The sequence below is a fragment of the Dictyostelium purpureum genome (genome assembly GCF_000190715.1).
Source record: "Dictyostelium purpureum unplaced genomic scaffold DICPUscaffold_9, whole genome shotgun sequence".
Taxonomy (NCBI): domain Eukaryota; phylum Evosea; class Eumycetozoa; order Dictyosteliales; family Dictyosteliaceae; genus Dictyostelium; species Dictyostelium purpureum.
The window spans coordinates 24,217-41,834 of record NW_003519346.1 but is presented as its reverse complement, the minus strand read 5'-3'; the positions used below and the strand labels follow the sequence as shown (position 1 = coordinate 41,834).

Here is a 17,618-nt window from a genome sequence, read left to right as displayed (position 1 = left end):
AGTCTACTTTAATATTTGGTAGTTCATCATTATGTTTTTCTTGGAAAAATGCATCTAATGTGTTTTGTTTGTGTTATTTTTGATTATGATCTAATTTTTCAGGCTTATCTAGATGTTTTTGGACTGGTTGTACAGTATTTCGCGAAAGTTTTGACCCCCATATAAAAAATATATGAAAAAAATTTATTTTTAATCATATCTTAGGTTTTTGACTATAAATCCATTTTAAAAATATTTATAAATAAACTTATACGGTTTTATTATTTTTTTTTTGTTAAATAAAATTTTAAAATTTATTTTTTTAAAAAAATTTTTTAATTTTTTTTTTAAAGCGCCCATAGAAAATGGGGTCTAAATTTTTGAGAAGATAATTCAATTTTATAATAATTTTTTATTTTTATTTTAAATTTTTTTCAAAAACAAATAAGACAGAATATTCATAAAAAATAGAAAAAAAATACAATAATGACCCTTTTTTTAGAGTTAATAAAAATGATTTTAAAAATTTACAGAAAAGGAAAAAGTCATCAAAAAGTAAAAGATATAATGAGTGTAGTAGGTCCTCAGTTAAGAGAATTTTTAAAAAAATAATCTAGAAAAAGGTACAATTGAAGAAAATCCAATACCTGACATAATAAGAAAAATGGAGGACCGAATTGAAAGACATTGCAGAAAAAAAATTTTAAATGGGAAATGTTATAATTTAAGTAATACAAAAAGACATATTCGAAAAAACTTTCAAAAAAATGTTTCAATTAGTACAACTAGTAGGTCTTTACAACATAATAATGTTTTTTTTAAAAGTTTAAAAAGTAAACATTTTCCTTCCGAAAAATCTTAGCTCAAAGCTAAGGTGGGCAAAATAGTTCCAAAATTGGGCAGCTGATAATTGGGAAAAGGGTAATATTTGTTGACGAAACCAGAATTGAAGGATTTTCTAATTAAATGGAACCTAAAAAATGGATTCATGGTGTAAGAAACCTTCAAAGCAATATTTTGGCTAAATGAAGATGAAGCGGCAGCTCAATATATACATGATTCTGTGGCACAGCTCATGGTGCAGGTCGTATATGTATTGTCAGGTTTAACACAAATCCTGAAAAATATTTAGAAATAACAATACAGAGTTATAGAAGAACTTTACAAGAGAAATCAATTTTATCTGGTGATACGTTTTTTTTACAAGAGAATTGCTCTATTCATATGACCCAATTATTGACCTGTTTTTACGAAAAAATGAACATTAGGGTGATATTTGTTCCACTCTGTGCACCAGTTCTTAATATTATGGAGAATATATGGTCAATGGTAAAACGACGTATAAACTTGATTTCTATCAGGTATCCACGTCATAATTTCAATCTATTAATTGGTAGAATTTTGAAAAATATTAAACAAGATATATTTGATAATCTTTATCAATCAATCCCAAGAAAAATACAACAAACAAATAAGAATTAAGGTGGATTAACAAAATATTAAAAAAAAATCATAAAAAAAAAAATTTCTTTTAAAAAATAAAATTATATATTAAAATTTTAATTATCTTTTTGAAAATAATGAACCCATTTTTTTTATATGTAAAAAAAAAAAAAAAAAAATTTTAAAAAAAAAAAATTTTATTTTATTTTTTTTTTATAAATAAATATAGTTAAGATGTTTTGAAATTTATTTTATATTTTTTTTGAATTATTGAAATTAAAATTATTGAAGATAAACAAAAAAAAAAAATTTTTAAAAAAGGGGGTCAAAACTTTTGCGAAATACTGTACCTGTTTTTGAATTCAAAAACTTGTTGTACTTGATTTTCTTGAAACAGGGATCATCCCACGGGGCAATTAAAACTATATTGTGATGAAACCCCTATCTGAGAGACGGTTACAGTTAGAGCTTCACTAGAGTTACAGGAATTATATAATAAAATATAATTATCACTAAGTATAAATAAGAAATATAGTTATAATAGAAATATAGTTAAGAAACCTTTATTTAAGTATTTTAGTTATTATATTATTATTTGTTATTGTTATTAGAAGTTAATAGATTATAAAAGAATGAATAATAAAGAATTATTTCTGAAGTATTTATAGTGTCATAAACAAGTTGACATAAATGTATATATATGTTAAACATGTAATAATTTCAACTAAATATATTATAAATGGAAAGTTATTACTATTTTTAGAGATATTTATTATAAAACTAACTATTACTATTTTAAGTGATATTATTATAAAACTTAATATTACTATTATAAGTAATATTATTATAAAAGTTATTATTTACTATTTTAGGAATCATTATATTAAAAGTTATTATTACTATTTTAAGAATCATTATTATAAAAGTTATTATTACTATTTTGAGAATCATTATTTGAAAACTTTCATTATCTTTATGAGGTATCATTACATAACCCCCCTTCAGAATTTTTTTAAACGATTGACATTGATGTTTGGATAAATTTTACTTCCATCTTTGAACTTAATCTTGAAAACCAAACCTTTAATGACCTCTTCTAAAACTAAAAATGGACCTTTCCAAGCTTTATAAAATTTCTTTGTACCAATTTCTTTATCTGAATATTCAAAATGTACATATACTTGATCACCTGCTTTAATATTTGTTTTTACCCTATCTTGATTATAATATCTAGATTGATCTTCTTTAGCCTTTTCTAAATTGTTCTTAGTAAACCATACAGCTCTCTTGATATTATTTCTTATCGATGAAGTATAATCTTCTGCTAGATCAATCATCAGATCATTAGTGAAAGCATCAACCTTTAAGCTGATATCAATAGGAAGTACTGGGTGACGATTAAATAACAAAAAGAATGGTGTGAATCCAGTTGAAACGTGTGGACTACAACGATATGCGAAATTGATAAATTTGATTCTATTCTTCCAATCACCGACTATCTCTGAATCAACAAATTTCTTGAGTGACTGTACTAAAGTATTATTAAAATTTTCTGTTTGCCCATTGGCTTGTGGATGATATGCTGTTGTTAATATTGACTTAACCCTGAACAACTCGTTTACCCCTGTTACAACCTTTGAAAGAAATTGAGTTCCTCTATCTGAAACTAATTTTGCTGGTGCTCCATATCTAATGAAAATTTCATGAACCAAAATTCTTGCAACTATTTGAGCTTCCATACTAGGTGTGAAAAATACCTCTGTCCATTTTGAAAAGTAATCAATTATTACCAATAAATATAAAATTGGCTGATTTTGTTCATGGATCGGACCAACAAAATCAATTCCAACTGTATGAAATGGATGGGGTGGAACATCTATTGGCATTAACAAACCTTCTTTCTTTCCATACTTTCTTTTAACTTGAAGACATGAATGACACTGATCGATATAATCTTTAATATCCTGAGCCATACCTTTCCAATAGAATTTATTCTTGATATTCTGATATGTTTTACCAAACCCGAAATGACCACCGGAATAAGCATTATCATGGAATACCTGTAAAATTGTTTTAACCATGTTTGGTGGGATGACTACTTGAACTGACTGAAACTTTGATTTGCTACTTGAATTTAAATGTTTATAACCACGAAATAAAATGTTGTCAATCATTAAATAAAATTCTGAATGTAACAAAACATGACGTGCTAAAACTGCATCCTTTGGTAATTCATCATATTGTATATATTTGTACATTGCCAAATGAAATTCATCATCTTTTAATGCCTCTAATAAATTTGAAGGTGTAAAATTAATAACTGGACTGTTTTCTACATCATTTTGAATGGAACAAATAAATGGAACTTCATCATCAAAATTACTCTTTTGATTTGGGTGTGGCTGTCTTGATAATGTATCTGCCAAAATATTTTGTTCGCCTGGTCTATATCTTATTTCTACATCTTGTTCTTGTAAATATAATGTAATACGTTGGACTCGAGGACTAAAAGAGCCAGTACTAAGATGAACCAGTGGAGCATGATCAGTTATAATGGTTACCTTTCTACCCTTAATATATGATGAAAATGCTTTGTGACATTCAACCATTGCTAAAGCTTCTCGTTCAGTTGTTGAATAATTTCTTTCTGCACTATTGAGAGTTCTGGAATAAAACTTTACGACCTTATTTTCTTGTAACAATACACCTGCTAAACCTATTCCTGATGCATCGCATTCAATTACATTATTATTTGTATCCATTGGTAGTGCTAATACATGACTTTTTGATAATATATCTAAAACTCTCATTCTTTGAGTTTCTAATTCTGGTGTCCACTTGAAATTAATTCCCTTTTGGATTAAAGGATAAAATTCTTGAACTAAACTTGTGAAATCTGGAATGAAATCTCTAAAATAATTGATTGTACCTAAGAATCTTTGAACTTCTTTAGTAGATTTTGGTGGTGGTGTATCTTTTAAATTAACAAATTTCTGTCCATCATAAGTTATCCCATTATTTGAAATAATAAAACCGAGATATTTAACTGATGTTTGAGCCCACTGACATTTCTCGAATTTCAATTTATATGATCTTTTCTTTAACTCTTCCAATATTTGCTTTAAATGGACTATATGTTCTTCAAGAGTATCACTATATACTATTAAGTCATCTACGAAAATATCTGCATATTCTTTTAATGCATGGATCTCACCTAAAATTTTTTCCATCTCTTCTTGCATCGTAGCTGGGGCTCCATGTAAACCAAATGCCATGACTTTCATCCTGTATCTACCTATGTGAGTCACAATTGTTGTTTTATCTTTATCTTCTTCACGCATTGGAAACTGATAATATCCTTCGGTACCATCAAATACTGTGAAAAACTTCTTTCCTTTTAATCTATAAACAATATCACTGAACAATGGTGGTGGATACTTCTTTGGTACTGTATTCTCATTTAATTTGATAAAATTTCCACAAACTCTTATATCTTTATCTTCTAACTGTTCTATTGGAACACCTTTTACTTTTGATACCAATAATAATGGAGAACCAAACTGTGTACTAAATGATGGTTCAATAACACCAATATCTAACCATCTTTTAATTGTTCTTTCTATAACTCCCTTTTGAAATGGTGATGTTGGATATGGTGATTGACTAGTAACTTTTTGTGGATCAATTAAATCTATCTTATGTTCAGTTTTTAATCTACCAGGTTGAGATAATGTAGACTCGAAAACATCTTCATAATTCTGGACTATTTCTTTAACACGGTCATCTTTAATTGTTGCTAATTGTTCGCTCGAAATTCTTGAAATCTTAACATTTGAATCGGTATTATATTCATATAATTTTGTTCTATTATTCCTGTTTCCGTGACTATAAATAAAACCATTCCAAGGTTCAATACACATCTTGAATGCATTAATTAAATTCATTCCATAAATACAATCTGATGTCAATGCTTTATCTTCAATAATCTTGAATTCTATTGTTCTTTCTACTTCACCAAATTTAACAGTTGCTGTTGAAATTCCCAAGATTTTAATAGAATGACCTGTACCAGAAATCGCATTATCTTTATTTGGACCTTCAATTTTCAAATTTGCCTTTTCAGCTAATGACTTCCATATTGTGCTAATGTATGCACCAGTATCTACCATTCCTCTTATTAATTTAGTATTTACAAATAAATCGGTGTGGAGATTCTTTTTTTCATTTCTATCTGATCTTGTAACTATTTGGGAAACTATTGCTGTTTCTTGTTTTTCTTCTAAGGATACTCCCTGAGTAATAACATTAATTGGAACACTTTCTGTAATTGCGTTAACTTGCTGTTTAAATTGATTATAAACTTTCTTTTTTGATCTACATTCATTTTTATAATGACCTAATTTTTGACAATTATAACATTTTATGTTCCTTTTATTATTATGTTGTTTAAACTGAGGTTCTTGCTTTTGGTTTTCTTCAATACTATTGACATTAAAATCAGGTTTTGGAATAAATGGTGTCTGTGGTGTTTGTGGTAACTTTATTATATTCTTTTGTGTTGGAGTGGCTAATAAGTTATTATTTGTTGGGGTTGTCTGAACTGTAGCTGTACTTGCACTGGTCGTATAATCATATTGTGGAGTTGTATTTCTTGAAACATATTGTCTTAAGTACAAGGATTTACCAAATCGTAAAATACCATTTTCTATATTTCTTGCTTGTTTGTAGGTTTCATTTATTGTTGTTGCACCTTGTTTGCATAATTCTATACCAAGTTTGGGACCACATGCATCTCTAAAAGTTTGAACTATTGTACCCTCATCTAATCCATTTACCATACTTAAACGCATATTGAATTCTGCGATTAATTCTTCCAGATTATTAAATTGAATACTACGGATATCAAAAAACTCTTGTAATGGAACCTTCTCTATTTTACCATAAACCATTCCTAATTTTTCAATCCATTGATCTATAGTGTCTGTTCTTGGGAGTTTTAAAATATAATTTAAAGCTGGACCGGCTAACAATTTGATGAAATTTGTTTTCGTTCTTAATTCACTCGTGGGATACTTTAATTCGAAACCAACATTTAAATCGGAGAATGAAATACTATCTGATAATCCAGTAAAAATTATTTGACCACCTTTAACCATTCTATCTCTCTTTTCTATAAAATCTAATAATACTGGTAAAAAAATGCTTAATAACAAATAATACCTTCCCCTATTCCAATTCTTTTAAAGATAACCTATTGGAGCAGTACTTAATTTCTGTAGCTTTATTTCTTTTTTCTGCAGCAGTTTAACCCTTAGCTTTTACCCTTTTTTATGCAGTTTTTTAACCCTTAGCTTTTACCCTGATTCTCTATCCCTTTCTCTTTTGAGTAGTTGTTGAACCCTATTAAGACTTATTTCTCTATCCCTTTCTTTTTTGAGCAGCTGTCGCCAATTGTGATGAAACCCCTATCTGAGAGACGGTTACAGTTAGAGCTTCACTAGAGTTACAGGAATTATATAATAAAATATAATTATCACTAAGTATAAATAAGAAATATAGTTATAATAGAAATATAGTTAAGAAACCTTTATTTAAGTATTTTAGTTATTATATTATTATTTGTTATTGTTATTAGAAGTTAATAGATTATAAAAGAATGAATAATAAAGAATTATTTCTGAAGTATTTATAGTGTCATAAACAAGTTGACATAAATGTATATATATGTTAAACATGTAATAATTTCAACTAAATATATTATAAATGGAAAGTTATTACTATTTTTAGAGATATTTATTATAAAACTAACTATTACTATTTTAAGTGATATTATTATAAAACTTAATATTACTATTATAAGTAATATTATTATAAAAGTTATTATTTACTATTTTAGGAATCATTATATTAAAAGTTATTATTACTATTTTAAGAATCATTATTATAAAAGTTATTATTACTATTTTGAGAATCATTATTTGAAAACTTTCATTATCTTTATGAGGTATCATTACAATATAACCATATAAGGGGATGTAGCTCAGATGGTAGAGCGCTCGCTTAGCATGCGAGAGGTAAAGGGATCGATACCCTTCTTCTCCAAATCTAAAAAGAACCTTATCTTTTCGGTGATTTTCAAGCCATTCCCGCGCTTTATAACCTCCTTTAATTTACTGAATAATTTAAGTAATTAAATGATTATTCATTTAAACATTTGCTTTTAATTATCTTCACGATAAAAAAAAAAAAAAAAAATAACCTTTGTTGTTTTGCGTTTTATATGATCTTGTTAACCTCAATCAAACTTTTTTTTTTTTAAAAGTGAAGATGATTCTTAATGAAACATTAAGTCATCAGTATGTAAGCGTTTTATAAGATCTTGTTTAACCTCAATCAAACAAAGGAGGTTATAACGCGCGTTAATACATTACAATACTGATTAAATTAAAGCATTGCTTTTAAAAAAAAAAAAAAAAAAAAAAAAAAAACAACCACCGAGAAATTAGTCTGTTGTATAATGGATTCTATAACTGTTGCTAAATCATCTGGAGTTGATATAAATTTTCTATCCACCACAAGATCATATGATAAAATTTGTGTTTGTTTGTGCAAGGTCAATTTCCAATTTCATATATATTTAATTTAATTATTTGATCTTCTTTCCTTACAGCTCATATAGCATAAAAAATAAAAACTTTTATTTTCCAAATTTTATGTTTAAAAACAATTCCATATAAATTTTATTTGATGGTGTCTTACAATAAATAAAAAAAATTATTTCAACAATTAAATATTACTTGTTCATTAATATCATTTTTAAATCTAAAAATATTACCCCTTTTTTTTTTAAATTAAATATATCATCTTGATCATTTGTTTTGTGATTAAAATAAATAAAAATAAAAAAAATATTTTTGTGTTGTTGTTTCAAAAAATGCCATTTTAAAAAAAAAAACTTAGGGGTTAAAAAAAAAAAAAAAAAATTATAAAATTATTAACACAAATGAATATTTTTTTATTATTTGTTTTATTTACATCATTTTATTTTATATTTTTTAAAGTAATATTTTTTAATAAATATAAAATATATATTTCATTCTAATAACAATTTATTTTTTTAAAAGGAAAATGACAGAATCAGTAAAATTAATTCTAAAATACCAGGTCCTAAAGGTTTACCAATTGTTGGTAATATTTTAAATGTTAGAGGTAAAAGACATTTGAAATACCAACAGTACTTTAGAGAGCATGGGCCTGTATTTAGAATTAAAGCAGGTGTAGTTGAAAGAGTAGTTTTAACAGGGTATCCAATTTTAAAAGAGGCTTTTGTTGATCATGCTGATATTTTTAAATCAAGGTTTGTTAAAAAGAAAATGTTTTTGGCTAATTTGTACTCTTTAAATAACTTTTCGGGTATTATCAGTGCTAATGGAGACTACCATAAAAATTTAAAGTCGGTTATTTTATCAGAACTAACAGCAACTAAAATCAAGAAAATGGAGGTGCATATAAATGAAGAGTCAAAAAGGTTATGCGAACTATTAGAAAAGCGTGCAAATGAAGGTAAAGAGTTTGTAATGAATAAATATTTTAATTTATTTTCAATTAATATTATTTTAAGGTTTTTATTTGGTATTAATGTTCCATATGATGATTTAAATGAATCGAGTGTGGAGGTAATTGAAGTTATCCAGAGATTCTTTAAGCTGTCGAGTGCTCCTTTGCTATCTGACTATCTTGGTGTTCCACATCCATTTCCAGAACGTCCACCTGAATTTTTTAAATGCTATCGTAAACTTGCAAAGCATATTACTGAAATGATCGAAAACTATAAGACAAACAGAGATGGTGCTGGTGATGAAGAGCATGGTCCAATTATTGAAAAATTATTGATAGAGTTGGAAAAAGGTAATATCTCTAAACTAGGTCTATTGGCGATTTGTGTTGAACTGTTGATTGCTGGTGCTGATACTGTTGGTCAAACTTTGATGTTTTCAACTATTGCTATGATAAATAATCAATCAATCCAAGAGAAACTATACCAAACTTTGAATGCTGCAATTCCACCAAATGAAGATTATTCGTATAGTAAATATAAGTTGACAATTCCATATCTTTCGTTGGTTGTAAAAGAGACGTTTAGAAAGTATCCTGCTGGTGTATTGGGTTTACCACACATGACTACTGAAGATGTTGTTATTGGCGGCCACACAATTGCTAAAGGTACACAAATCATTCAAAATCTTTATGCATCTCATCGATCTGAAGAGTTTTGGAATCAACCTGATGACTTTATACCTGAACGTTTTCTTGAAAAGGATGTTACTGCACTACATCAATTTGCAGTTGGACCTAGAAATTGTTTGGGTAGTGCGTTGGCTGAATGTGAAGTTACATCTGCAATTGCTACATTGATTAGAAATTTTAATTTTATTAATCCAAATCCAACACAACCACTTAATGATGAAGGTGATTTTAGTGTATCTATGGTAGCTCCACAAACTAAACTATTAGTAAAAAAAAGATATAATCTTGCTTTCTAATTTTGATTTCATAAATAAAAAAAATTCAATTGGATCTTTTAATAAAGGTTCGTTGATGGCTGTGTTGGCATTCATTTGAAATTTATTTTTGGTAAATGAAGTGTACCTTGATAATCTAATCAAATTTTTTTTATTTAATAGCTTTTTTTTTTGTTTTATTATTGGTCTTGTTGGAATGAACGGGTGGAAATACTTGGTTAAAACCATAACTTTGTGTGTTAAAATGTAGGACCCAATGTGAGTGTTGTGAGACTATTTGGTAAAAAGCCGGGTGGAAATTTTTGGTTAAAACCATAACCGATTTTGAGTGTTGTGAGACTATTTGGTAATGTGTCGGGTGTAAATTCTTGGTCAAAACTATTACCGAATGTGAGTGTTGTGAGGTTATTTGGTAATGAGCCGGGTGGAACTTCTTGGTTAAAACAATCACCGAATGAGAGTGTTGTGAGACTATCTGGTAATGTGCCGGGTAGAACTACTTCGTCAAAACCATCACCGAGTGTGAGTGTTGTGAGACTATTTGGTAATGAGCCGGGGAGAACCACTTGATTAAAACCATTACCGAATGAGAGTGTTGTGAGACTATTTGGTAATAAGCCAGGTGGAACTTCTTGGTTAAAACCATAACCGAATATGAGTGTTGTGAGACTATTTGGTAATGTGCCGGGTGTAAATACTTGATTAAATATAATACCGAATGTGAGTGTTGTGAGACTATTTGGTAATGTGCCGGGTGAAACTACTTGGTCAAAACAATCACCAAATGTGAGTGTTGTGAGACTATTTGGCAACGAGCCGGGTGTAACCACTTGGTTAAAATTATCACCGAATGTGAGTGTTGTAAGACAATTTGGTAATGTGCCGGGTGGAACTTCTTGGTTAAAATGAAAACCGAATGTGAGTGTTGTGAGACTATTTGGTAATAAGCCAGGTGGAACCACTTGGTTAAAATTAGGACCAAATGTGAGTGTTGTGAGACTATTTGGTAATGTGTCGGGTAGAATTACTTGGTCAAAACAATCACCGAATATGAGTGTTGTGAGACTATTTGGTAATGAGCCGGGTAGAAATACTTGGTTAAATCTATTACCTAATTTGAGTGTTGTGAGACTATTTGGTAATGTGCCGGGTGGAAATTCTTGGTCAAAACCAAAATCAAATGTGAGTGTTGTGAGACTATTTGGTAATGTGCCGGGTAGAACTACTTGATCAAAACAATTACCGAATGTGAGGGTTGTGAGACTATTTGGTAAAGTGCCCGGTGTAATTGCCTGGTTAAAAAGATGACCGAATGTGAGTGTTGTGAGACTATCTGGCAATGAACCAGGTGGAACTACTTGGTTAAAAAAATAACCGAATGTGAGTGTTTTGAGACTATTGGGTAATGTGCCGGGTGGAACTACTTGGTTAAACAAATAACCGAATGTGAGTGTTGTGAGACTATTTGGCAATGAGCCCGGTGGAACTACTTGGTTAAATTTTTCACCGAATGTGAGTGTAGTAATTGTATTTGGTAAAGTTGCTGGAGGTAACATTTTAGGAAAATAGTACAAATAAAAATTTGTCAAAAATGGTGGAAATTCATTCTTTTCTGGTAGTGGATCATCATACCACACAAGTGCTGTTATATATGATTTATCTTTAAACTGGTAATAACGAGATATATCAAGATCTGCATAACTGTGCTCAATAAACAATAAAATATGATTATGAATTTGATTTCTTAAAAATATATTACTCCAAACTGTATATAATAATCTATAATAAATGGTTATAAAAAGAAAAAACCAATTAATAAGCTTTTAATTAATCTATTATTTATATTTATTGTATTGTACCTTTCACCAATATCACTACTGTTTTTTAACTCTTCATTTACGTTAAAGTTAACTAGAGATGATAGTAGCTCATCATAATCATCATCCATTGTTAATGTAAAAAAAAATAATTAAAAAAAAAAAAAAACTTTTAAATAAATTAAAAAAATTTCCTAAAAAATTCTGAAAATATCAAAAAACGAAAAAAAAAATTTTAAAAAAATATATATTTTTTTAAAAAAAAATTCAAATATATATTCAAATCCCAGATCTCTTGGAATACCAAATGTAGGTGGTGATAAACATTTAAAATTTCATGAATATTATAATTCAACTTGTTTTGAGAATAAATAATGGTGCAATTGAAAAGGTTATTTAACCTTTTATTTTTCAATTCTCTACTGTGTCAACTCTCAAAGTCTAATCCATTTCAAATTTCATTACATTAAAATCAGTTATTTGTATTATACATATGAATACAGAATGTTGTTAAACCCAACATCCCAAACATTCAAAGATAAAGGTAACCTTTTTGTTAAAAAAAGACTATAAATTAATAATGATGATAATAACAACAACAATTTAATCATGGGGGTTCTATTTTTTTAAAAATAAAACAAAGAAAGGTTCAAATTACAAAAAATAAAATTACATGGGGGTTATAATTTTAAAAAAAAAAATTGTAATAAATAAATCAAACTTATTTTTTTTATTGTTACAACAAAAACAACATACACAAATGAATTACTATTTAGTAATAATATTAATTATTTCAATATATTTTATATTTTCAAAAGTAACTTTTTATTTTTTTTTTTATTTTTTTTTTTTATAAAATAATAATTTTCTTTTTAAAATATATTAGAATGATAGAATCAGAAGGATTAATTCTAAGATACCAGGTCCCAAAGGTTTACCATTCTTTGGTAATATATTAGCTGTAAGAGGTAATAGACATTTGAAATACCAACAATATTATAAAGAGTATGGTCCAGTTTTTAGAGTTAAATATGGAACCATTGAAAGAGTAGTTTTAACAGGGTATCCAATTTTAAAAGAGGCTTTTATTGACCATGCTGAATTATTTCAACCTAGATTTTTAAGGGAAAATAATATTATAGTAAAGCTTTATTCACAACAGAAATTTAAAGGACTGATATTCTCTAATGGTGACTATCATAAAAATTTAAAGTCGGTTATTTTATCAGAACTAACAGCAACTAAAATCAAGAAAATGGAGGTGCATATAAATGAAGAGTCAAAAAGGTTATGCGAACTATTAGAAAAGCGTGCAAATGAAGGTAAAGAGTTTGTAATGAATAAATATTTTAATTTATTTTCAATTAATATTATTCTAAGGTTTTTATTTGGTATAAACTATCCATATGATGATTTAAATGAATCGAGTGTGGAGGTAATTGAAGTTATCCAGAGATTCTTCAAGTTGTTAAGTGAACCTGTGCTATCTGATTATTTGGCTTTTCCACATCCATTTCCTGAAAGACCTAGAGAATTCTATAGATGCTTCCGTAAGCTTGCAAAGAACATATTAAAACTAATTGGAAACTATAAATCTAAAAGAAGCAGTACTGGCTCTGATGAACATGGTGCTATAATTGACAAACTATTAATAGAGTTGGAAAAAGGTAATATCACTAACATGGGTTTAGTTTCAATTTGTGTTGATGTGCTTATTGCCGGTGCTGATACTGTTGGTCAAACTTTGATGTTTTCGTTTATTGCAATGGCTAATGATCAGTCAATCCAAGAGAAACTATACCAAACTTTGAATGCTGCAATTCCACCAAATGAAGATTATTCGTATAGTAAATATAAGTTGACAATTCCATATCTTTCGTTGGTTGTAAAAGAGACGTTTAGAAAGTACCCAGTTGGTGTATTGGGTTTACCACACATGACTACTGAAGATGTTGTTATTGGCGGCCACACAATTGCTAAAGGTACACAAATCATTCAAAATCTTTATGCATCTCACCGATCTGAAGAGTTTTGGAACCAGCCCGATGAATTTATACCTGAACGTTTTCTTGAAAAGGATGTTGGTACACTACATCATTTCGCAGTTGGACCTAGAAACTGTTTGGGCTATTCATTGGCTGAATGTGAAGTTACATCTGCAATTGCTACATTGATTAGAAATTTTAATTTTATTAATCCAAATCCAACACAACCACTTAATGATGAAGGCGATTTTAGTATTGCATTAATTGCCCCACAAACTAAACTATTAGTTAAAAAAAGACATAATCTTGTTCTCTAATTTTGATCATTTTACACACATCACAAAAAAACTAATAAAAATGAAAAAAAAAAAATTAAAAAAAAAAAAATTAAAAATTAAAAAATAAAAAATAAAAAATAAATAATAATATTGCTATTATTTATTCAACAAAAATGGATTTTGTGCAAATAAAAAAAAAAAGAAATCACCATAATGATTTAAAAATAAATGAACATACAATAATATGCAATGTGTTTATCGTTATTTATAAAGAATGTATTCTTTTTTTTTTGAGAAAAAATAATTTACAAAAAATAATAATAATACAACACACAACAGATATACATAATAAAAAAAACAATTAAAAGAATTGGAATGTTATAAACTTAATCAACTTAATTATTGTTGAAAATTAATTGAAATATTGTTAGTTTTGATAAACCTGTATTTATTATTTTATGTTTATTATAATTGTATTGTGTGTTGTGTGTGTGTGTGTTCAAAAAAAAAAAAAAATAGAAATAAATAAAATAGTAGTGAGAGTGAAAAATTCTAAGTTTATCTTTTTTTTAACAATTAAAAGAAATTATTTTGAAAATGGTGCTAAGTGTGTGTGTGAATGTGCTAAATGTGTGTTTGTATATTTTAAAAATATATGTGAATGCCAATACACACATAATCGCAAATAATTATTTCACAAAAAAATTTGTGTGTCTTGAATACATTATTGTGTGGTTATGTGTTATGTGAAAAAATTGTGTGTTATCTTCATATTTTTTTAATTTTTTAAAAAAATTTAATATCTATTTTTTATTTTTTTTTTGGCCCAAAAAAACATTTTCGGTTTTTCAAAAATAACACAGAGAGGGTTGATAACCCAAAAAAAAAAAAACTTCTGTTTTAAATCTTTGGGAAACACCTATTATTGGCTTTTTAGTTTAACTTTTTTATCTTTCTTTTAATAATTTTTTTTTTTTATTTTATTTTTTTTTTTTTGTTTCTTTCGTAATTTTTTTCTAAAAAATATAAATAACAATCCAAAACCAAATCAAAAAAAAAAAAAACAAACAAATATAAACATTAACAAATACAAATAAATATATAAATATAATTAAAAATTTCTATCTTTATAAATATAAATAAATAAATAAATAAAAAATGGCATTTGAAATTAATAACATCGAATCATTATTCAATCAAGATACTATGCTTGTTACCATTAATATTTCCCAAGTATTAGGCGAATATAATATGATCAACAGTACTATTGAAGACTTAGAAGAAGCCATCGATAACATTTTCAATTTTAGTAAATAAATAAATAATCAATTTATTTATTTTAATTGAAAATATGTTATGCTGTTCAGTCTTATCTCTATGAAACAACATGATGCTTAAACGACCAACAACTTTGCTGCTTCAACCATAAAGTCTGTGTGTGCTTGTGTGCTTTTTTTCTTTTCAGATTTTTTCAAGATCCAATAAAAGCCACAATATAAAATCCTCAAACCAAAATCAAAAAATTAATAAAATTTATTTTTAAAATTATAATTGCGCACAAAAATTTTATTTTTTTTGGGTTTTTTTTCTCTTTTTCTTTTTTTCTTTTTTTTTTTTAATAAATTTTTTTTCTTTTCAAAACTATGGCAGTAAAAAATTCTTGATAAATTATTATTTTTATTTTTTTAATGGGGGTGGGTATTATTTTACCCACACTATTGCGTTATATTGATACATTTTAAGAAATAAATAATTATATTAAATCATTTCAATAGATTACAATTAAATTAAAAAAAATAATTTAAAAAAAATAAAAATAAATATTCGAAATAAATAATAAATAAAATGTAAAAAAAAAAAAAAAAAAGTAAACATTATTTTCTTTTTTGGGGTTATAGTTTAGTATTATATTATATTATACACAAAGATGAATTACTTAATTTTAATTTCAATATTAGTTTTATCTCTATTTTTTTTATGGGTAAGTTTAAATAAATATTTAATTAATATTATCTTTAATCTTATTTTTTTAATTTATTTTTTATAAATAATAGAAGCAAAAAAATAAATCTAGTTCTATACCAGGACCTAAAGGTAAACCAATTTTTGGTAATTTATTAGATTTAAAAGGTGGTGAGCTTCATTTAAAGTTTCAAGAATGGTATGTATATGGCACAAAAATTATTTAAATAATATTTTTTATTTTTTAAAATAAATATTTACTTATTATTAATATTTATTTTTAATTATAGGTATTATAAATATGGACCAATTTATAAAATTAAAATGGGGTCAGTTGAAACTGTGGTGTTAACAGAGTATCCAACTATCAAAGAGGCTTTTGTTGATAATTCATTAATATTTATGCCAAGATATCTAAGAGATAGTAGAAAATTAACATCAAATTGGGAAAGTTTAATAAATTCAAATGGTGATATTCAAAAGCATTTAAAGACTATGGTGATATCAGAATTGACAATGTTAAAACTCAAGAAAATGGAAATTAACCTCAAAGATGAAGCAAAAAGATTGTGTAGTTTATTAGATAAACATGCAGAATCGGGTGAGCCAATCCATATTAATAATTACATCAAGATGTTTTCAATGAATATTATTCTCAGATTTTTATTTGGTGTTACTTTTCCATACAACCATTTAGAAGATAGTATTGGTTTAATTGGTGTTGTCAACTCTTATTTTGAAGCTGCTGCTTTACCAATAGTTTCAGATTTCATACCAATGTTTGCAGTAGTTTCAAAGCAAAGATACAAGTTCAAAGCTATATGGGATCTTTTGTATGAACATATTAAAGAGCAAGTTGAAATTTATAAAAAGAGAAAGTTAATCAATGGAACAACCCCAACAGATTCAAATACTGATGAAAATACAACTATTTTAGACAATTTATTGGCAGACTATGAAAAAGGTGTTATTAACGAAAGGAGCTTTATTGGTTCGATGATTGATATCCTAAGTGCTGGTATAGACACAAGTTCAAATACCATTGTTTTCACAATCATTGAAATGACTAATAACCAAGATTTGCAAGAGAAACTTCACGAGTCAATTAAAGAATCAATGTCTGATATTGATTTAGCAAGTAATGAGGGTGTCTCATACAGTGAATATAAATCATCAATACCATATCTTACAAATGTTATTAAAGAGACATTTAGAAAGCATCCAACAGGTTTATTAGGTTTACCACATATCACATCTCAAGATTGTGAAATAGGTGGTCATACAATTAAAAAAGGTACTCAGGTGATACAAAACATTTATGCAACCCACAGAAATAAAAATGTTTGGGAGGAACCAGATAGATTTATTCCATCAAGATTTGAAAAAGAATTCTCAACAGATAAAAACCTTATTCATTTTGCACTCGGTCGTAGATCATGTCCAGGTAACACATTAGCAGATTCAGAAATATTCACATGTTTAGCAACATTATTTAAAAAATATAAATTTACCAACACCTCAACAACACCATTAAATGAGGTCGGTAAATTTGGTATTGCATACATTGCTCCACCCACAGTTGTAAAAGTTGAAAAAAGATTTTAAATATTTTAAATAAATAGTATGGAATAT

General features: G+C 27.0%; 4 protein-coding genes across 4 annotated transcripts; 3 read left to right on the top strand and 1 right to left on the bottom strand.

Annotated features, from left to right (window-relative positions):
- Window positions 1–7,939: 7,939 nt before the first annotated feature.
- DICPUDRAFT_74514 (uncharacterized protein) lies at window positions 7,940–9,965 on the top strand (the record flags this gene model as incomplete). The annotated part of the gene is made up of 2 exons (XM_003283511.1): window positions 7,940–8,035; window positions 8,547–9,965. The coding sequence occupies 2 exons, from the start codon at window positions 7,940–7,942 to the stop codon at window positions 9,963–9,965; spliced, it is 1,515 nt and encodes a 504-aa protein (XP_003283559.1).
- A 218-nt stretch (window positions 9,966–10,183) lies between these two features.
- On the bottom strand, window positions 10,184–11,892 carry DICPUDRAFT_74513 (uncharacterized protein; the record flags this gene model as incomplete). Its single annotated transcript, XM_003283477.1, has 2 exons — window positions 10,184–11,723; window positions 11,804–11,892. The coding sequence occupies 2 exons, from the start codon at window positions 11,890–11,892 to the stop codon at window positions 10,184–10,186; spliced, it is 1,629 nt and encodes a 542-aa protein (XP_003283525.1).
- Window positions 11,893–12,098: 206 nt separating this feature from the next.
- Window positions 12,099–14,063, top strand: DICPUDRAFT_74512 (uncharacterized protein; the record flags this gene model as incomplete). Its single annotated transcript, XM_003283510.1, has 2 exons — window positions 12,099–12,152; window positions 12,648–14,063. The coding sequence occupies 2 exons, from the start codon at window positions 12,099–12,101 to the stop codon at window positions 14,061–14,063; spliced, it is 1,470 nt and encodes a 489-aa protein (XP_003283558.1).
- Window positions 14,064–15,182: 1,119 nt separating this feature from the next.
- On the top strand, window positions 15,183–17,591 carry DICPUDRAFT_147217 (uncharacterized protein; the record flags this gene model as incomplete). The annotated part of the gene is made up of 4 exons (XM_003283509.1): window positions 15,183–15,333; window positions 15,983–16,005; window positions 16,079–16,185; window positions 16,277–17,591. The coding sequence occupies 4 exons, from the start codon at window positions 15,183–15,185 to the stop codon at window positions 17,589–17,591; spliced, it is 1,596 nt and encodes a 531-aa protein (XP_003283557.1).
- Between the last annotated feature and the right edge of the window lie 27 nt (window positions 17,592–17,618).